The 19,687-nt window shown below is 35.7% G+C and overlaps 6 protein-coding genes across 10 annotated transcripts; 2 read left to right on the plus strand and 4 right to left on the minus strand.

Annotated features, from left to right (window-relative positions):
- The first annotated feature begins 239 nt into the window (after positions 1-239).
- Positions 240-6,509, plus strand: LOC143182799 (facilitated trehalose transporter Tret1). Its single transcript, XM_076384039.1, has 3 exons — positions 240-379; positions 4,344-4,660; positions 4,742-6,509. The coding sequence occupies exons 1-3, from the start codon at positions 360-362 to the stop codon at positions 6,031-6,033; spliced, it is 1,629 nt and encodes a 542-aa protein (XP_076240154.1). The 5' UTR covers positions 240-359; the 3' UTR covers positions 6,034-6,509.
- Positions 6,510-6,902: 393 nt separating this feature from the next.
- On the minus strand, positions 6,903-7,916 carry LOC143182801 (uncharacterized). The gene is made up of 2 exons (XM_076384041.1): positions 7,712-7,916; positions 6,903-7,586 (listed from the first exon to the last, which is right to left on the minus strand). The coding sequence occupies exons 1-2, from the start codon at positions 7,764-7,766 to the stop codon at positions 6,940-6,942; spliced, it is 702 nt and encodes a 233-aa protein (XP_076240156.1). The 5' UTR covers positions 7,767-7,916; the 3' UTR covers positions 6,903-6,939.
- Positions 7,917-8,006: 90 nt separating this feature from the next.
- On the minus strand, positions 8,007-10,231 carry Prosbeta3 (proteasome subunit beta type-3). 2 transcript variants are annotated; one of them, XM_076384043.1, is made up of 3 exons: positions 10,086-10,231; positions 8,254-8,819; positions 8,007-8,177 (listed from the first exon to the last, which is right to left on the minus strand). In XM_076384043.1, exons 2-3 carry the CDS (start codon positions 8,781-8,783, stop codon positions 8,129-8,131), a joined length of 579 nt encoding a protein of 192 aa, XP_076240158.1. In that variant the 5' UTR covers positions 8,784-8,819; positions 10,086-10,231; the 3' UTR covers positions 8,007-8,128. The 2 variants fall into 2 exon arrangements, with proteins under 2 accessions (XP_076240158.1, XP_076240157.1); XM_076384042.1 differs by lacking the exon at positions 10,086-10,231 and adding an exon at positions 9,128-9,312.
- Positions 9,667-13,926, plus strand: Cul2 (cullin 2). Of its 4 annotated transcripts, none has more exons than XM_076384032.1 (9): positions 9,667-9,914; positions 10,001-10,122; positions 10,748-10,937; positions 11,028-11,526; positions 11,604-11,783; positions 11,863-12,081; positions 12,161-12,331; positions 12,414-13,358; positions 13,439-13,926. In XM_076384032.1, exons 3-9 carry the CDS (start codon positions 10,819-10,821, stop codon positions 13,568-13,570), a joined length of 2,265 nt encoding a protein of 754 aa, XP_076240147.1. In that variant the 5' UTR covers positions 9,667-9,914; positions 10,001-10,122; positions 10,748-10,818; the 3' UTR covers positions 13,571-13,926. The 4 variants fall into 4 exon arrangements, with proteins under 4 accessions (XP_076240147.1, XP_076240148.1, XP_076240149.1 ...); XM_076384033.1 differs by having other exon boundaries at positions 9,667-9,854; XM_076384034.1 differs by lacking the exon at positions 10,001-10,122 and having other exon boundaries at positions 9,667-9,854.
- Positions 13,927-14,331: 405 nt separating this feature from the next.
- On the minus strand, positions 14,332-15,568 carry LOC143182800 (uncharacterized). The gene is made up of 3 exons (XM_076384040.1): positions 15,262-15,568; positions 14,743-14,945; positions 14,332-14,670 (listed from the first exon to the last, which is right to left on the minus strand). The coding sequence occupies exons 1-3, from the start codon at positions 15,473-15,475 to the stop codon at positions 14,332-14,334; spliced, it is 756 nt and encodes a 251-aa protein (XP_076240155.1). The 5' UTR covers positions 15,476-15,568.
- A 799-nt stretch (positions 15,569-16,367) lies between these two features.
- Positions 16,368-17,263, minus strand: Prbp (Prenyl-binding protein). The gene is made up of 4 exons (XM_076384044.1): positions 17,145-17,263; positions 16,923-16,985; positions 16,590-16,847; positions 16,368-16,506 (listed from the first exon to the last, which is right to left on the minus strand). Exons 1-4 carry the CDS (start codon positions 17,183-17,185, stop codon positions 16,425-16,427), a joined length of 444 nt encoding a protein of 147 aa, XP_076240159.1. The 5' UTR covers positions 17,186-17,263; the 3' UTR covers positions 16,368-16,424.
- Positions 17,264-19,687: the final 2,424 nt, after the last annotated feature.

Here is a 19,687-nt window from a genome sequence, read left to right on the forward strand (position 1 = left end):
GGGGATACGTCAGTCAGGTGAAAATTTCGTTGTCCATGGAAGAAGACGTCCGTTGGATTTTACGAAACGGGACGTACAATTGGCGATCGAAGAATTTTCCGTGCGTGAAGGAGGCGTTTTCGGGAAGTAGTGCGTAATTACGCTGCCAGAGGCACGGAGGGGCGAAAGAAGAGCGACAGAGACGGCAAGATAACAAAGAGACGCGACGAAGGACTGAAGAGGCGACGAACGATGCCTGTCTCTTCGTAGTGTTCGTAACATTGTGATCGACTTGACTGTGATATTGATACGTATAAATAATCTGTAGATATTTTACATCGAAACGGTCGCTTCGAGGGAAGCAACAGCAGGGGATCAATATGACGAACATCGTGGCAGAGTAAGTACGAGACACGCGATTCTAGGCGATTCTTCTGTTTCCTGTTTTCGCGCGGGCACGATGCCCTCGTTCTTCGGTCGCACGTGGTGCACGATAAAACTCTGCCAGTAGTATTTGAAATTGAAATGGGCAGCAACGGTTCGAGATAACGTATTCAGTCAACTCTTAATTTAGAGTTAAATAGAACGTTAGCTGTACTACTGGACAGAAGCCTAAAATCAGTTTCTGAGTTGAAGGATGTCAAGATTACTTTCTTTAATATCCTGTTTTCGTAACGATAGCAAGTTGCATTCATTTATTGCATTCTATTGATACAGAGAACATTGTAATTATTTTGTTGCAAATAATGACTTCCAGCAGAATATGCTCTGCTACATAGTGTAACTTAAATAGAAATTAAAGAAAGATTAGTAGATGACTACAAATTTTTCACTGGGCGTGTATATAGTATGATACATTATATTTATTTTTAGTTACTGTTTTTGTGATTTCATCGCGATGACAGAGAATATATATTATGTTTGTGGAGCACAGTCGCGTGTAAACATTCGAATACAGTGAACTTAGTGTGCCCATGGGAACGTCGTGGTTATTTTTAAACTCAATTTCAAATAGTTGATTATACGTTTCGAGACAAAAAGTTTATTCCATTATTTTTAACAGTCGGTTGGTTATTTGTTTTATACACCTTTGATTTTTAACTACTTGGCTCTGCAAAGTCGAACATAAATAATGCGTGAGTCAAATATGAGCAGAGATAAGATAAAGAGTAATGTAGAGGAAACCATTTTGACGAACGATCCTAGTTTTAGGATCTCCTGAGAGGAATAACAAACATCGATGTTTTAGTGTTAAGTGAAAGTAACGAAAGTCTTTCCTCAAGTACTTGCTTTCCGCTTGATTCGTCAATGTCGGTGATACTAATTTTTGCGTTATCGTCGTTACTGTGCGACTAACTTTTCCTTAACTGTCATACATGCATATAGAAAACGTTATATTTAGAAATTTTTATCGTCTGCTCTTAAATATCTGTTGTTTATTTATTTTCTTAAAATTTTCTATTTTCTATTTCTATCCTATTTCTAATTTTCTATTTCTCTTTCTTTGTTAAATTATATTTATGAAAGTCCATGGACGAAAAATATCATTTACTTTATTATCCTAATAGCTCACGAATTTTACGTTGTGTAAACGTATAGCGTTTAATTGATTGATTGTGTCGTAAATACAACGTTTAAAGTATTATCTGAAAGTGCATCGACACCTCGTAATTACGACGTTTCTGGTAATAATCTGTTATGTACTGTAGCTTCATATAATTAAGTTTATTAATATGCGTAGTCAAGTAGTGTCGTTGATGAATGGCCAGACAACAGGTTATTCCATTGTACACAGATAGAACTAATACGTATGTTTAGACCTGTTACCACTCGTGCAGTGCTTATTTTCCTGTATGCATAATCATTAGCAGATGTTTTTAGATCTTGATTACCAGATTTTAATTAAACGTTTTCATTAATATATTCATGAAAATAGAATGATTTTGTTTTTAAATGTTTTGAAATATCTCTTTAAAACGTTTTAAATAGAGAACACTTGTTCTCTAATTAAAAGAATTTAGAATTCACTCGTGATTTTAGAAATCTTTCAATCGACTGATTTACAATTTATTTAGAATTGCCAATTCCAACAATTCCAGCATACCTTTATTACTGTTTCAAAAGATCAAAAGATATATAAAAATATATTTAATTTATTCAATTCCTCTCCGTGCACGCGTTGATACGTGAATCATTATCAATCGAGAAGATCAAGAAGCACTTGATACGATTCGATTCCGTAACACTTGTCGCAAAGAGCCAAGCGTTCACATTTGATTGTTCGAGCTCACACGCGCTACTTTTGCATTTTCCGTTGTCAAACATGCATGATGTAATTAGGCTATTAATATACTCGCGATGATCAGGGCCGATTGTGGTCGAAGAAATTGTGTGGCTGAGGAGCCTGCATTATGTACTTGTGTACACTTGAACCCTTTCTCGCAACGCAGAGACGAAAATAATTCGATTGTGTCGTGCCAAAATTTGTGAATCTTTTGGGCACGTGCACGTGAGCGACAACAATCCATAAGAAACAAAACGGGAAGAGTGTATTTTAAGTATAACAATTTCGTCTCGAACAAAGTCGACAATGAACTGAACATTTACATATTTTCTCAGCGAGATAGAAAAACTTAATCCTCTCGTGACTGAGCGACGTTTTTTGTTATCTGTTATTCTTTTTTTTGTCAGTTAAGCTTCCAATTTGCCTTGTAAAATTACTGTGTTTACTGTTTCTTCATTTTACTTGCTTCTTAAACTTTCTTTTGCCAGCCACAGTAGTTCACTAGTTACGAAAGACTTCAGCTTGCAGTTTTAAGCGGGAAATATATATTTTGAGAAGCTTCACCGCGTGAACGCGTAAACATTCTGGAATAGACAACGAGACTTTGAACGAGTCACACTGTCAGGCTCGAAGTTCCCGATGGACGTATTTTATTATCCTTTCCACACGTGTGGTTTATTTTAGCTTTCGAGGTGAATCTCGACGATACAGGTTAAGGCTATATGCAACTGCATACTTTTTCTCGATATCGAAGAAAGTATTTTAATTGTAAGAATTCGTTTGATACTCGTCTATATTCTAGTAGAAAATACTCAGTAGCTATACTTGTATGTATAAAGTGGAATCTCGCGTATAGTGGTAGACATTTCTTTATCAAAAAAATCTAGGAATATTCATATTTTGTCTGGCACTGTATGTTTTAAGTGCTGCACAAGCGAATACATTATTAACAAGAAATCCACAAATGAAAGCAGTGTAATCAGTGGTATTTATCGTTTTATGGAATTGAACAATTGCACAATTTAGTTGCATTGAACGTTCACCGATGCATCGTTATTTTTAAGACTTGCAAGAATGCAAATTACTGTTGGAATTAAGTAGAATATGAGTAAAAGTTCTCAAGTAGAAGTACATTCTTGTTTTCCTTATATTTAGTTATAAGAAGTAACTGTATGGTATAGAAAGAGCCATGCGATGGTTGCAATGGTTTTCTACGTACTACGTGTTTCTTAGCAAGAATGACTGTTCGTCACATTAAAATCACGTACAAGTTCGACGCACGCACGTGAATCATCATTGACAGCGTGTGCCTAACATTGGTCTTAGCAACAATGAAAATTTCCTATGGCTAAGAATACTAAGAGTTTCTAAAGCATCCCTTGCATGTTATTCTTTTTAAACGCTACTCTGACATTTATCGTACGTTATATAATACAGAGTCGATAACAGATGTACGAAACTCTACATGCTAGTATAAAACGAAAATTAAGATTGACGAAATTACATTTAAGGCTTCGTTTTTGAGTTATTAAATGTAAAAAATGGATCTAAACTACGCGAGAATTGTGTCTGACTCGGAACGGGGCTTATTCTACTGCCGACTTTCATCAGCCAGGTCAGACGCAGTGATATGAGTAGAATGGATCCTCAAGTCAGGCACATTTCACGTGTAGTTCTGCAAGTGACAGTGCTCTGTATATAAGGGGCTAATATAATTCTATAATTAATTTTTAAAAAGAATACAGTATTGATTATTTGCATACAGCCTTAGATATATTAATCTTTATCTATATTTACGTTTCATAAAAATAACTATCTCATAGCTGATAGATTTACACTATGGGCACGTATAGATACTGTTTATGTCTAGTTATATGATAAGTTTGATAAATGCTTTCTTAATTTCGTTGATTTATAGAGATTCAAATTCGTTTTTACAAATCAGTTTTATCGCATTGTAAATACGTTTGATAAGAATTCTTCAAAATCAACTGTTACGAAAAATACTGATACAAGGAGAATATATTTCTCGTTTCTTAGAAAAGATATATATTAACATAGCTTTGAACTTGTGTTGCAGAAAAAATGGTGATGTACCCAATTCAGAAAAATCCTCTTTGGTGGATTCATCAGTACTTCCAAAGATCCATCGAACTAACACGCTAGAAGATGAAAAGTCTGGAGAGGATTCAAACAATGCACAGACTGATCCAGAAGGGGGAGGTCAAAATATTAATGCAAGTGTTGTTAAACAAGTTCTTGCAGCTGTAGTGGCACAACTAGGAACTATTAACACAGGCATGACCTTTGGTTTTTCTGCCATTGCACTTCCACAATTACAAGAACCAAATAGTACTATTCCTATTGTTGAAGGATCTACAGAAGAATCATGGATAGGTAAAGAAACATCTTTAAGTTATAAAATGTACACTCTCTCATATATTCGTAATAACAAATGGTATTTTCTTCCTCATATAGCAAGTGTGTCCTCCATTGGTACTCCTATTGGATGTCTAGTGTCTGGATACCTGATGGATGTCTTTGGGAGAAAACGATCTCTCATTATCACAGAGATTCCAGCATTACTAGGGTGGATATTAATTGCATTTGCAACTGATATTAATATGATACTAGCTGGAAGATTTTTCGTGGGACTTGGATCAGGCATGGTGGGTGCTCCAGCTCGTGTCTACACTGGAGAAGTGACTCAGCCACATCTCAGGGGAATGTTGACTGCTTTTGCAAGTATTGGAGTCAGCACTGGTGTATTAATTGAGTACGCGCTAGGAAGCGTACTGACTTGGAATATTTGTGCGGCAATTAGTGGAATTATCCCCCTCGCTGCTCTATTACTAATGTTTTTCTTCCCTGAAACACCATCATACCTAATATCTCGGAGTAGACCGGAAAAAGCGCGAAAGGCTTTGCAGCAGTTCCGCGGCAGCACCTACAATATTAATCAGGAAATGGAAACACTTATTAATTTCTCCAATAAGAACAATATTAAGCGTTTGACAGGATTCCGCGAAATAATGTGCGCCCTTTTAAAACCTAACGCTTTGAAACCGTTCGCTCTGTTAGTTTTGTACTTCCTAATATATCAGTGGTCGGGTACAAATGTTATAACTTTCTATGCCGTTGAAATCTTTAAAGACTCAGGAGCAACTTTAAATAAGTACTTAGCCGCAGTGATTCTCGGTTTAGTTAGATTGGGGTCGACTATTGTAGCTTGTATCTTATGCAGAAAATGTGGAAGAAGACCTCTGACAATGGTTTCTTCTATAGGCTGTGGGCTTTCCATGATAGGTTTGGGTGGGTACATGTGGCTAAAAAATTATTGGGCCGTAAATAATCTTCCATTCGTTGCCACTTGGTTCCCTGTTTTATGTATATTTTCGTACACCGTAACTTGTACTCTTGGTTTTCTTGTCATTCCTTGGATAATGATAGGTGAAGTATATCCAGTACAAATACGCGGTATTATTGGCGGTTTAACTACCATGGCAGCCCACTCCTTTATTTTCATGGTAGTTAAAACGTATCCGTTCTTAGCTAGTGCACTTACTCGGCATGGTACTTTTATACTTTACGGTTGTATATCATTATTTGGTACAATATACTTTTACTTATGTCTTCCTGAAACTAAAGGCAAAACGCTTCAGGAAATAGAGGACTACTTTTCTGGTAGGAATAGTAACTTAAGAACTGGCAGTATAAGTAGAAACAAACCAAAGGTTTTAGAAGTAAAAAAGGGCCAAGTATTACCCTGAAAATGTTCATGCTACAGACTTTAATATTAATGCAAATATCTTATAGAATGTCTTCCATTGAACAAATATGAAAAATTTGAATCACAGTTTTAACATCGATCATTAAAGTCGATATATTGATATTTTTAATACACGACAACTTTTAGCATCAGAAGAACGAACGGAATTTTTATTTCGTTTTAAAGCAAATGAGCAGTAGAGCTGACAATGTAACCAAAAGACTTGGGGAATCGACTCAAGTCAATTGCACGATAGTAAGACTTCACTGTCGATACTCCCATATTTTTTTTCATTTTTACATAGGTCTATTTTAACTTACAATGACACACATATTTATTGACTAAAGACTATATAATGTAAAGTGTATGTTTTTTAAAGGAGACATAAATGATGCGCGTATATTTTTTTATAAAAAATACTTCACGCTGTTAAAAACTGTCATATACTCTTAAGCGAATATATTTTTCAGAAGCGTATATGTTATAATTGTGTCTTAAACATTTTTCAATGCATGCATAAGACCGAAAGGTGCTATTTATTATATTGTAGTATTATAACATTTGTACATATGTGATCAAATTAAGAACGTAATTGTTAAATATATAAATAAGAATATTTGTAAAAGAAAAACGCGGCCGACTGTATTTGAGTTTTTGCAATATAAGCATTGTTTTATAAGTTTCATCATTTTTAGTATATTCATTGTATGCTTTAATACTATTAAATCAGATCAAAATTCATTGGAAGATGGGTAATATTAAAAACACTTTTTATAAACTAAGTTTCAAGGCAATTTATATTGTATTATATTAACCTTGTATACAAAATTTTTTAATTAATGAAATAATTGAAATTAAACTACAATAGTGTTAGGTTATAGAAAGTTTATTTACTTGGTACATACATTTAGTCAAGCTTTAAACGAATTTTATTACGCTTGTTTTCCTTTGCTACTCTTTTTTTTTCTAAAAATTCCTTTATCATTGATTCTGGTAATACTTCTCCTCTGTAGGTTTTTCGTATTACTTCCTTCTCTGAAAGAGCAATTCTTTCTTTGACATGTTCCTTTGCATCAAATGCTTCAGCTTCTTCAATCTTTGCAAATAGTTCTGCTTGAAATACTTTTTCTTTTAACACATTACGTTTATGTCTTATCTTGGCCCATACAAATTTCATTCTTTTACGCAGCTTTCTTCTCTTATGTTTTTTCATCTTTTTTCTCCTAATTACTACTAATCGAACTGCCAGTTTTTCTATAACATTTTCAGTAGAAGGAAGTTCTATTGATTTATCCTCTAATGGAAAATCATGTTGACTAGGTTTTTGTTTCAGAGGATCTTCCATTGATGGTATATTTTTAAATGGTATTTCGATTATATTCTTTTTTGAAACATTATCTAAGTTTCCAAAATCTATATTTAGCGTTTTGGGCACAAATGTAATGCGTGTTTCAGGTTGCATTACAACTAATCTATTGCTTGAAGTATGTAATGATAAAATATCATTTTGCCCTTTTGATAGATATGATGAGCAATATCTCCCAATAATATTATCTGAAATAATCACAAAATAATTGTACACGTAGTTTTTAATAAGTACTCGAAAGATTCATTACTATAAAGTAATGGTAAAGGTTATGCTTTCGTAAGATTATTTCAAAATTAAATATTGTACGTACTCTGTTTACATATTGTCATTTGCCGAATGGCTGTGCATAATTTATTAACAGCCATTATAGTATGTCTTTGCTATATATATTTACACATTATATTACAAATTTCTGGTTTAAATCGTTCCAAGCTCAACACGATCCACGAACTACAGAAACATAACCTATAAATACTCAAGAAAAATATGGCTGCTGTACTATATACTACATACACTTGCTATCGCATAGATAACAGTTTATCACTAAATTTATTTGCATTAAATTAAATTTTTACATGTCAATAATTGTATGAATAGACTGAATATGTGATTTTGAATTCTGTTTATTGAAAATTATTAATTTATTTAGACAGAATACATATCTGCTGAAGAAATGTTTCCAAGGCATAAATTTATACATATTACAAACATGTGCATAAGGGATAGTTTAATCCATTCGCGTTTTGACAGTTCTTGTTGTAACTTTATCTTTCTCTCTGTAATTTATAATTAGGTATTAGTATTGCAATACAAAAAATAGATAAAAGAGAAACAACAAATAAGACAACTTACATTATGTGGACAATAGCTCCCCAACCAGATATTGCATCTCTATCACAAGCATTTACTAAAGCTTGGCTAATAGTCTCAAAAAGATCATCTGGTTCCATATCTGGTACATAAAGCGACTCACACATTCCATAAAGTTGTTCACTACATGTTCCACCTACTACAAAGTCTCCAGGCAAACTTATGCATCCTATTAAATCCATATTACATACAAATGGTTCGTATGTAACAGGATCCAAACCAGCAACAATAGGCTCTACAAAATAAGGTCCAAATCTTCTCTCATATAACAAATTTGAGACCATTGATGCAAATGTTTTAGGGAGAATTTTTCTATTTTCTTTTAGTTCATAAAGATTCAATCGAAAGCGTAGCCTCTCCATTACTGTTTGCGTGTCAGTAGCAAGGCCTGGGAGGCTGAGGTACAAATGAGAACCCATTTCAAAGATCTTTTGAAAATCACATATTATTGTTTGTGCTTGGATACCAAATCTACGATCTGCAGCTATTGCCACACAATTCTTGCCCTTCATTGCTATGACAGCTCCTCCATTATAAGCTAAAATACTCTAAAAAAGAAAAAAGGGTTTACTAACATTAATTTACTGTTTAATAACATTCAATACTCGATAAGGATTAAATCAAAGACATGACTTCAAGAACTAAATCTAAATGGTAAATTAAGTTCTCGAAAAGAGTAAAACTCCTTATTTTCTATTACTTTACAAAACGTGCAGTGTCATCGGTATATTTGACAGTAACATAACCTCCTTCTATCTTTTTAGAATTTTTAATACATTCAAATACAAATGTAATCAGAATTTCAAGATTTCAGAGAGATCTACCAGACTACCATATTCAATCAAAACATAATTACCATCTTCAAGAGATTTTATAAAATCCAGCAAAGATTAAACTCCAACACAGTTTGAAATGCACCTCAGAACGCGAATCACGATCATGAAACATGAAATGCAAAGGAGTTCGGATTCTGTTATCGTTGTGGTGTTGGATTATATTTAAAATAAGGTATAAAATAAATGCATTTCAATTTATTTACCATTGTAAACCCATTCACGAAATACTATATTTCGATTCTAATAAATATATATATTTATTTTTAATTGAATATTATTTCGGAACACTATACGCGCAAAATACGCGGGAAAATAACTGCTCTTCTGTTTCAATTATTCTGCCTAAGCTGTGTCATTTTCTTAACTAAAGTCCAAATTTAATAATAGCCTACTGTGTCCATCAACTGAGTACATTTAGAGGGATGAAAATACAATGGTGAAATTAAAAAAAATGTGTAAATTTTACACAAGTTTTGAATAGGCATGACAACAACATGGAGTCGTTTTCAGGACAGTGCAGAGTCTCTCGTTGAATCTAAGTGCTCTATCATCCCCACCAAAATCTCAGAAAGAGTCAAGAGCAAAGGGGAAAAACATGGCTCTGCGATGTTATTGAGAAATTCGAGACAGTTTAGGGTCCTGTGTTTATAATACGTTAACGTAGAGAGACTAGATAAAAATTAGTGTGTTAGACGGTGGACGCTTTGTTCTTCGAAAGTGAAACAAACGACTTTTCGAAAGTGGCAGGTGAAGTGGTAACGTGAGAAAAGAAAAGGGACAAGAGAGAGAGCGAGAGAGTGCGAAAGAGTGAGAAAGAGGGAAAAGGGGGGATAGAAAGAGAAAATGTGTTCGATGAAGACAAGTCATTGTAAATGTCATGTATTTTGCGACAGGGAATGATTCGAACGAAATAACGAAGATAAGCGTGGCCGAGGGACTTGTTTCGACAAAGATTGCGATCGATCGGCAATCGTATACCTGAGAGTTTCGAAACCGCTCTTTCCACGAGTTTTTGGTTAGTGGTTTCGATCATGACCATCTGGATGGTTTACCAGTCAGCTGTAGTTCCTAACACACGCGTTTACACGTGCGATTTATAATTCGTTCAACGATCGCGTCCATTCCTTTCGACTAGCTGAATTTTACCGTTGACAATAAATCGCAATTTTGATGAAAGAAATGATTATTTCTGGTTCAAGTTCTCTGACGATTTGTGAACGATTTATGTCGTTCAGTTGAAATGTACAACGCTTGAGTGCTGGTCAATTTGATCTACTTGCGCTAGAAACATGTTCCAAGAAATAATTTCTGATTGTGCGTCGGTTGTTTATGAAAGAGACGCTTCAGTAAAAAGAAATTTGGGGCGACCATGAAATGAAAATACGTCCGCGACGTATTTTACTTTTATGTTATTTTTAAACCACCGGTGTACAAAACGCTCGAACAAAGCCTTGCAAACGTAGTCTTTACCTATAGTTCAAAGATTATTCTTGGAATATATCGTAGTTGCTTGGTTGTTAACCTCTTTTGATCTTTTCATTTTTAATTTTCCTATGGTGATTCTCTTCAAACGTTTTCATGCTTTGTCATTGTTACAAGTGAATTATAATTCAATCCTATTATTGATGTTGCTGTTGTAGGTTTATAAGTTTGACAATTGTAGTGACTTTGTATACATAATTCCTTGACGCTCTTCTGATCACATGAAAGGATGTCACTGAAACCTAAACGAGTTGACTTTCAAAAAACATGGAACTTATTAGAAGAGACTGTGAAGGGTGTAATAACATTATCAAATGTTCCACGTGCTACTTGGAACGAGAGATTCAGGTATGATACAGAATTTATTGATTAAGAAGATGAAATTTCAAAGTTAGATATATTTAAAGGAATATATATGTGACCTATATTTCATTTTAGCGATGTGTATTCCTTATGCGTGGCATATCCAGAACCACTCGCAGACCAGTTGTACAACAAAACAAAAAAGTTTTTAGACAATCATGTCTTCCAGTTGTTAATGACAGTTTATGCTCAAGGTGAATCAGGCTTGCTCCAGGCATACCATCGTGCTTGGACCCAATACTCGCAAGGCATTAATTATTTACACTGCCTGTACTTATACTTGAATCAGCAACATATTAAGAAGCAAAAGCTTTCGGAAGCAGAACTTATCTATGGCATGTCTTCCACTATGAATGCTGATTATCAAGAACAAATGGAGATAGGCGAGCTTGGTTTAGATATTTGGAAAAAAAGAATGATTGTACCATTAAAAAAACAACTTGTCTCTCAGCTATTAGAAAGCATTCATGCCGACCGAGTTGGCGAAGCTGAGAAAGCAAGTACAGAAGTTATTTGCGGCGTGATTCAAAGTTTCGTACGAGTAGGAGAATATAAATTAGTAGGACAACTGGATGTAATTATTTATGTCACATTAATTTATCATTTACTGCGTTTATTGACAAATTTTTTACATGATTTGTCTTGTTGTAGATGTATCAAGAAATGTTTGAAACACCTTTTCTAGAAGCTAGTGCTGAATTTTATACAAGGCAAGCGCTTCAGTTGCGGCAGCAATCTGATATAACGCATTATATGGAAAGAGTTACGTCTCAACTTATTCAGGAAGAGCTTCGTGCTCATAAGTTTCTCCATGCAAGCTCCGTGCCTAAAGTATGCTTCCTTTCTTGCATATTACGTGAAGACTCAATTAATTTAAAATAGTTGGTTGTTCGACAGTAATATTTTGTAGGTGAAACAGTGCTGCGAGGAGGAAATGATAGCCACGCACGTGGCTTGGCTTCATGCGGAAGCAGAAAGTATGATAGAAAATGAACGTAGAAGAGATTTAAGCCTCCTGTATCCATTGTTAAGGCCAATACCCAATGGATTGACTCCACTTGTACAGAAATTAACTCAACACATCACACAGCAAGGATTGCAGGCAATCGAATCTTTACAGGGGGAAAATGTAAGAAAAAGGGCAATAATGGATCTTAAATTTTCTATTCACAAAAATAATACAATACCTTATAATTGTGTTATATTAGGTACACACACAATTCGTGGAAAGCATATTGCATGTGCATCATAAATATTCGGAATTGATTAAAGACGTGTTTAAAGCGGATCAAGCTTTTGTGACTGCTCTCGATAAAGCTTGTTCAGCCGTCGTGAATCATAGGCCTGTTCCTCGGCAACCAGCCAGAGCACCTGAACTAGTGAGTGGTTTTCTAGTTACTAACTCTCATTCGCGAATAATTTCTGTTGCGATTAATTCAAGTTTTGTTGCTCATAATTTAGCTAGCTAGATATTGTGATTCTTTACTGAAAAAATCCGCTAAAGCCGCGTCAGAGGTGGAAGTTGAAGAAAAGTTAGGACGTTGTATAACTGTGTTCAAATATGTCGATGACAAGGATGTCTTTCAAAAATTTTACGCACGTATGCTCGCAAAGCGTTTAATACATCAACAGTCGCAATCGATGGATGCAGAAGAATCCATGATCGACCGTTTAAAACAAGCCTGTGGCTACGAATTCACAAACAAACTTCATCGAATGTTTACTGACATGTCGGTCTCGGCAGACTTAAATGCCAAATTTGCTGCAAGCTTGCGAGAAGGGGATAGCGAACATCAATTGGGTATAGGTTTTGTAGTGTACGTGTTGCAAGCTGGCGCTTGGCCTTTGGGTATGCCACCAGCATCAGGGCCGTTTCATATCTGTCAACAATTAGAAAAATCTATACGAGCTTTCGAAGCGTTCTACCATGCACAATTCAGTGGACGAAAACTCACTTGGTTGCATCATCTTTGTCAAGGCGAGGTGAAGTTCAATTACTTAAAGAAACCTTACTTGGTTACTGTACAAACATACCAAATGGCACTTTTGCTACTTTTCGAACATTGCAATTCGATACAATGCCGTGAAGCTGCTACCTCACTACGTTTAACGCACGAACAATTGGTCAAGCATGCTGCTAGTTTGGTAGACTGTAAGATTCTGAAGAAATCGTCGGAAGGAGAACTGCTAGAGGATACGGTTTTAACACTTAATTTTGATTACTCGAATAAGAGAACGAAGTTTCGTATAACTGGTGCGTTGCAACGGGATGTGCCACACGAAAATCATGACACAGAGGCCACACATCGAAGTGTTGATGACGACAGAAAATTGTACCTGCAAGCAGCCATAGTTCGCATTATGAAAAGTCGTAGAGCTTTGAGACACAATCAACTTGTACAAGAGGTGAGATTTTATTTTGAACGTTTCGTGACAGTTATTTTGAATGATACAATTGAATCGTATTGCTAATGTTATTGTTCCAGGTACTAAGTCAATCTAAGGTTACGTTTGCACCCTCGATCGGTATGATCAAAAAATGTATCGAAACTCTCATAGATAAGCAATACATCGAACGTACGCCGAACAACGCAGATGAGTATTTGTACGTCGCATGATTTTATTGTACCATCTGTCACCATCGTTAATTTATTTCATTCGGGATGCTTCTTGATCATTCACGATGCAAGAACAGTTTGTTAACAATTTTTGATAAAACGATTAACCAGTGTAGGATTTTTTCTGATTAAATATATTTCATCGAGGACTCGTTAATCTTATTAATATCTTGTATCATTCTTGGGACGCGATGAATCTCGGACGAGGAATCTCGAACGTCTATCTCGTTTGAAAGGTCAGAGGAAGCATCTTGAATTGCTTACGTGCTCCTAAATCAACCAATTAATAAGCTTAGTTGATTCAATGAATTGTAATATATGTATGCACACTGAATAAAGCTGACGTTATTATTTTATGTTGGGATAAACTCTGATCGGTGATTTCTTAGGAGAAAGTACAGATTTAATTATTATTTGCAAAGTATATCTATTATTGCTTATTGTTGGGATCTATTGAACTTGGAAGAAGAATAAATCTATATTTATATTCTTACAAAATCTACATAACAATAGTCGAAGTATTTCGAGTTTTAATTTTTTGTTCTTGTTTGTCTGTAACGACACTTTGGTCCCGTATTATTGAATTACTTACAATAAACCAGTATTTACTGGTTATATATTGCACGATACATGAGAAAATTCAGGTGACGTCATAAAGAACCGTTTGCACTAGGCATTTTACTTTTTAAAAATATTACTTAATACGATAAAAGGAATATTATCGACGCGCTACGCTACGGTATAGGCTGGAATTAGTATTATTAGGAACGTGGAGTTTTCAGTTGCAACAGCTCTGGATCTAATAAGGGATTGTCATCTGCTTCTGACTCCAATGGCTTGTTCATACTGTTGACAACAAGAGGAGATGTAGTAGCTGTGTTACTATATGGTGAAAAACCTGCCCATTCCATTCCAAGATATATGGGTGGTGGGCTACCCAATGGTGGTTCCAGGAGCAAGTGATCTGGTTGTTGTTGCTGTTGTTGCTGTGGCTGTACTTCCTGACAATCAGATGGTGGCAAATGAGAAGTCAAGTGAGTGGCCACTTTGCATTGTTTCTCCTGTTTTCGCCACTTTGCCCTTCTGTTTTGAAACCATACCTAGGAATAGTGATTTATCGAGATTTATGACTTATCTATTGCATCTGTCCAAGTGATAGAACAGCATATTACCTGCACCCTAGCTTCTGTCAACTGGATGCGCAATGCAAGCTCTTCTCGAAAAAATACATCGGGATAGTGTGTCTTCTGGAAAGCTCTTTCCAGTTCCTCCAATTGGAAATTGGTGAACGTAGTGCGATATCTACGTTGCTTTCTCTTGCCGACTCCAGATGGTTGTCTGTCTTCGCTTCCCGGGCTTGGTGAAAAGTCGTAGGCTACGAAAATGCATCGAGCACACTTAATTACTGCAGTCGTGGAGCACAGTTGACTTGCTTAGCAAACATTTAGGAAGGGTCTCGCGAATTCATGCGCTAGCTCTCGGCTATGCTTAATCGCGTTGAATTCACACGTAAGTAAAACGGTTCATAACTGTTAAACTGATTACCACTAACTCTATTTAAAACAAGGGCTGCCGATTCGCTTAATGCATTTAGCAATAATTTAATTGAGGACTGCCCCAACTTACGGGCCGACAGGTAGAAGAGAGTGGCAGTTAATTAAATCAGGTCTGGGGTGGCAGGGTGCACTTACAGAATTTTGTAGGAAAGCAAACCGAGGAAGATTGCGCGCCTATCAGACCAGCTAGAGCAGTCGACTGTAGATCTCCTCCGGGGTTGATCTCGTCTGGTCCTCCAGCAGAGGCGACGATCGCTCCAGCTGATACCAAAGGATCCCGCGGTGCGCCCACCAGAAACAATTGTCTGCCACTTTCAATTGCACTTTCGTCTTCTTCTTTCAAATCCATCCTATTGGCACTTGACTTCTTGTGGTGATCGCCGTATTAATTAATTAGTTGAACACTGAGTACGCTAAACGAACGATAGACCGATGAAGGATAGGCTAATGGTAATTGAATCACTACCAGGTTGTGAGAAGTTCGTGTGGATACCACAGTGGCTCCGCAACTCCGCTATTTCTTTTCTCTTTTCTTCCTTTTTTTTCCTTACACCTGTGCGATGCAGACAGGGTAGGGGATAGGAGTATATTCAACGTGAACTCCCTCAAGAGGGGTAGTGAAGCCTCAAAAATGTATTACTTGTACACCACGAATCAATAGCCGAGTGTACAGTGGAAAAAACGTATATCTAGCTTTTTTCCCCACCCTTATGTGTTTATTATGTTTTTACAAATCTTTGTTTTTTATTGAATAATTAGTATTTCTCGATTTGCGTTCAATTTGCTAACCGACTTTCTCGTATGTCAGCTCATGGAAATTTAGTGTACTAGTTTCGATTAAAACATATAGAAATTTATTTTATAATATGAAATTAGTCGTGGTTTTATTATACTAATAAAAAGAAAATAAATTAAATTATATATTTATTATACATAAATTTTTATTCGTGTTGTGTATCACAATATGTACAAAATTTTTGTTACATTCATTCATACTTGATGAAGAAAGTTGCATTGTGTTTTAACAGTGCGCGTTCAAGCAGTTCAAGCATCACCACTAATTTTTCGTTAGGCTTACTTAAAACTAAAACAGTGCTGAAACTGGTTGTACCAGTTTTAAGAGAACTTTGTGAGAAAATACATTCAGCATGTGTACATATCACAGTAAGTGCATTATAAAGTAAATGTTCAATATGAACTTTAATGCTATTATAATTCTTATTATTCCATTCCAAGAGGGTGTAATAAAACACATTAGTTGGACCCACGTATTACCCAAAGGACTGAATAGAACAAGTTTAAACATAAAACAGGCGAACCTTGCTCGTAGAGACCAATAGATCATCATCAAAAAATTTTGTTTCTATGACAACATTTCCACTGTTGAAAAACAAAGAGGTATTAATAATTAACGAAAGATTGTAAAATTTATGTTTGTAATTTAAGGAAAAGTATTCCTTTACTTTAATATGTTGGCAGGCATCATTTGACTTTCCGGTGCAGCTTGAATTAAGCTTTGCCATGTATTTGTACTATTGGGTATGACGAAACCAAACTCGAAAAACCATTCTTCCAAACAGCGGCCTTTGAATAATACTTTCTGTTCTAACCTAAATCTTTCCATTGGTTCTGCTGAACTGAAATTAATTTCCCGTGATACGGCACGGCATTTCAGAATTTTCTTTGGTACTCTTGCTTCATGTTCAACATCAGGAACAGACCTGAAATAAATAATGTTACCTAATTAAAACAGAAAATATTATACTACTGTAAAGATACAGGTTATGTTTACTTACAAATCTTCGTTACCCTGCCATAGTATTTTACCACTATCTGCATCTCTTAAATTCATCCAATTTCTATAGTAAATGACTGTTAAGGTAGATAATTGTACGTAACTTAATATTACAAATTAAATAACATTTATTCTAATAGTTTACCCTAACCTACAAAAGTGTCACATTTACGTATGATGTATTTTGAATAAAAATAAACATTTTCACGTAAAAAAAGGATACACTTGAAAGCCTTTTAATATATCTTCGCCTCGAGAAGGCATAGTTAACTTTAATAATTATTATAATAAACCCAAAATTCTTTTAATTCTGTAGGCCTAAAACGACAGCGTAGAGTCGCGTCATCTGACAGTGGTAAGAAACATTTGATCTTGATTTGATGTTATCCAGTGATGCAAGTCATTGATAAAGTATTACACAGACTTATCACTCAATGTTATATTTCAGCCACACGTTCGAGAAACTTGCGAACCCTCTTATCATTTTCATGTCACACCCGACATTATCGATTCAGTCTAACAGACGATTACAACACTACTAGTGGTAGGAATTAAAATTATTACACCTGATTCGAAAATGGTAAAAAGGCTTTCTTTAGAGCCTCCCCGAAGTTCGAATATAGATTATTGTTCTACAGAGTGTTCGACTAAAGGTGTTAGAAATTTTAAGGGGTGATTCTACATGCTAAAACAAAACAAAAGTGAATATAGACGAGCTTGAGAAAACGCCTAAAATACACATGAAATGTGTCTGACTCGGAACTTATTCTACTGATTACTGTGTCTGACCTGACTAATGCACACTGACAGTAGAATAAGTCTCAAGTCAGACACAGTAACAGTAAACGACTCTATCCCAGTACAGTAGTTTCCTTATTGCATAATAAATCCTTAATAGCATAGTAAATACGCTTTTATAGGTTGACAATTATTGATAACGATGCAAATTATTAAGACCCTGTTTCAGTGACAAATAAACAATGTTGCTGTTTCAAATTGTTATATAAGGAACTTTAGAAGATTTATAACACTTCTAGATAATCAGATTTATACCATATTATCAGAGTCATTAAAATTAATAGTAAAAGGAGGATGTGTGATACTCTAAGTTATGTTTATCGCATTGAATTATTTAAAGTTTTGACGAATCGTACAATTTCCTCCCTCTTCTTGAATGCGTTCTCTTGATTTCGAATTACACTTCACAGATTATTACATATATTTCCTGACACTTTACTCCAGTTTCTGAAATTTCTGAAATTTCTTTCGATTTATCAGACCACAGTAGCAACAATAAATCACAAGACAAATTGCATGATGCGTGCCATAAGCAGCTGCAAGGACGGTCTTATCAGTTTGTAGGCAGCGCAAACTTCCAGTCGAATTTTCCTATTCGTTTGGCAATCACTTCGAAAACACGTGACGCAGACTTATTATCGTCGCATCTGCACATAGAGATTTCAAAATACGATTTGATTACGAATACATACCTATATTTGACCTGACAAAGCACAATGCGTGCAGAAACGTCAGGGACGCACAGGTGTACCGTTACCAATTCCGTTTTGTCCTTCACTATGAAAAGTAAAAATCAGGTGATGCAAAATCGAGCAGCCCTGAATCACGTGTGACTTCGAAGTCTAACCAGGAAAATCGTGCGAAAATCAATCGTTTTCGTCTTTCGAAGTAAAACTGTAGCTATTTTAAAAGCAGATATTCTGTATCTAGCAAACTATAAGAAAAACACTATTTCTTCATATCCTTGAGCTTCCTCCACAACAGGAACTCTGATTCTCCTTTCCCTCTTTCTCAAAAAAATTGCGAAGGAATTTCCCTCAAGCCTTTTGTTCCCGTTTCTCCACGGTATATGGTAATTATTTTCCATTATCATTCCCATCAAGCGTTTTCTGTACTTTGCTCTCGTTCCCCTTCTCTTTCCTCATCCCCTGTTGCTGACTCTACGAAGAGAGGCTTCTCCGATTCCGTAACGGAGCGAAAGTAAAGGTGCGCGTTACGCACCTCTCTATGACGGTGAAGCAATTATCGTTCCACCTGTCGGCGGTTGAATTTCATCTCTCGAAACACGTTCTCGTTTCAAGGCCAAGGACACGCGGCCAAGTAGTAGAGGGAGGTCAGTGTTCGGCGCGTCGATCTTCCTCCGCGTCTTCGGCGCGCTCCCCTGTCAACCAGAAACGGAAACTGAAGCGGTAGTAGCTCGATTGGGCCTCCTCGGTGTTTCCATTCGATTTTAATCACGAGATTACAAAAATTCTGTTTTTCCTTTCTACGTTACATTTACTTGAGGGAGTTTCAATTGCCTAGGCGGATTAAAGCGATCGAAGAAATGACTCAACTAATCCTCTTTCTTAATTATTTATAGCCTTCCGGGACGTAAGAAGAATCTCCATCATTTGAAAAACAACGATCGATAAAATGAATCATTCGAAGAGGAAATTCCATGGAGCTTCTACTCAACTGAGGCAACTGTCGTACGTTATAGCAACGAGCATAATTACTGAATACCTTATCGACGTGTCTGTGGTAGGTATAGTGTTTTAAGTTTGCTATTTTTTTATACACCATGTACTTGTTATAGTTAAGTTCATTTTTTCTATAACTCCATGTTCCATTTCAATTTTGAAAGATTGTTGTTTTGTTAGTTTCGATTTTTACGGATTTTTAAACCAACAAGTTCAATCTTCCGTGTTTTAATCTTAAAATGGTCGACGAGCATGTTCGCCAGTGTATGATCATTTAAATGACGTA

Source organism: Calliopsis andreniformis, chromosome 9 (assembly GCF_051401765.1).
Source record: "Calliopsis andreniformis isolate RMS-2024a chromosome 9, iyCalAndr_principal, whole genome shotgun sequence".
NCBI lineage: Eukaryota > Metazoa > Arthropoda > Insecta > Hymenoptera > Andrenidae > Calliopsis > Calliopsis andreniformis.

Bases quoted from the DNA above. Each gene is read 5' to 3' on its own strand.
- LOC143182799 (XM_076384039.1), top strand. From the start codon at position 360: ATGACGAACATCGTGGCAGA. The intron at 380-4,343 runs GTAAGTACGAGA...CTTGTGTTGCAG, and splicing joins ATGACGAACATCGTGGCAGA to AAAAAATGGTGATGTACCCA. The intron at 4,661-4,741 runs GTAAAGAAACAT...TTCCTCATATAG, and splicing joins TACAGAAGAATCATGGATAG to CAAGTGTGTCCTCCATTGGT.
- LOC143182801 (XM_076384041.1), bottom strand. From the start codon at position 7,766: ATGGCTGTTAATAAATTATGCACAGCCATTCGGCAAATGACAATATGT. The intron at 7,587-7,711 runs GTACGTACAATA...TGATTATTTCAG, and splicing joins AATGACAATATGTAAACAGA to ATAATATTATTGGGAGATAT.
- Prosbeta3 (XM_076384042.1), bottom strand. The intron at 8,178-8,253 runs GTAAGTTGTCTT...TATAAATTACAG, and splicing joins GGAGCTATTGTCCACATAAT to AGAGAAAGATAAAGTTACAA.
- Cul2 (XM_076384032.1), top strand. From the start codon at position 10,819: ATGTCACTGAAACCTAAACGAGTTGACTTTCAAAAAACATGGAACTTA. The intron at 11,527-11,603 runs GTAATTATTTAT...GTCTTGTTGTAG, and splicing joins AATTAGTAGGACAACTGGAT to ATGTATCAAGAAATGTTTGA. The intron at 12,082-12,160 runs GTAAGAAAAAGG...GTGTTATATTAG, and splicing joins AATCTTTACAGGGGGAAAAT to GTACACACACAATTCGTGGA.
- LOC143182800 (XM_076384040.1), bottom strand. From the start codon at position 15,475: ATGGATTTGAAAGAAGAAGACGAAAGTGCAATTGAAAGTGGCAGACAA. The intron at 14,946-15,261 runs GTAAGTGCACCC...GCATTTTCGTAG, and splicing joins TTGCTTTCCTACAAAATTCT to CCTACGACTTTTCACCAAGC. The intron at 14,671-14,742 runs GTAATATGCTGT...CACTATTCCTAG, and splicing joins TGACAGAAGCTAGGGTGCAG to GTATGGTTTCAAAACAGAAG.
- Prbp (XM_076384044.1), bottom strand. From the start codon at position 17,185: ATGCCTTCTCGAGGCGAAGATATATTAAAAGGCTTTCAAGT. The intron at 16,986-17,144 runs GTATCCTTTTTT...CATTTACTATAG, and splicing joins ATATTAAAAGGCTTTCAAGT to AAATTGGATGAATTTAAGAG. The intron at 16,848-16,922 runs GTAAGTAAACAT...TATTTATTTCAG, and splicing joins TGGCAGGGTAACGAAGATTT to GTCTGTTCCTGATGTTGAAC.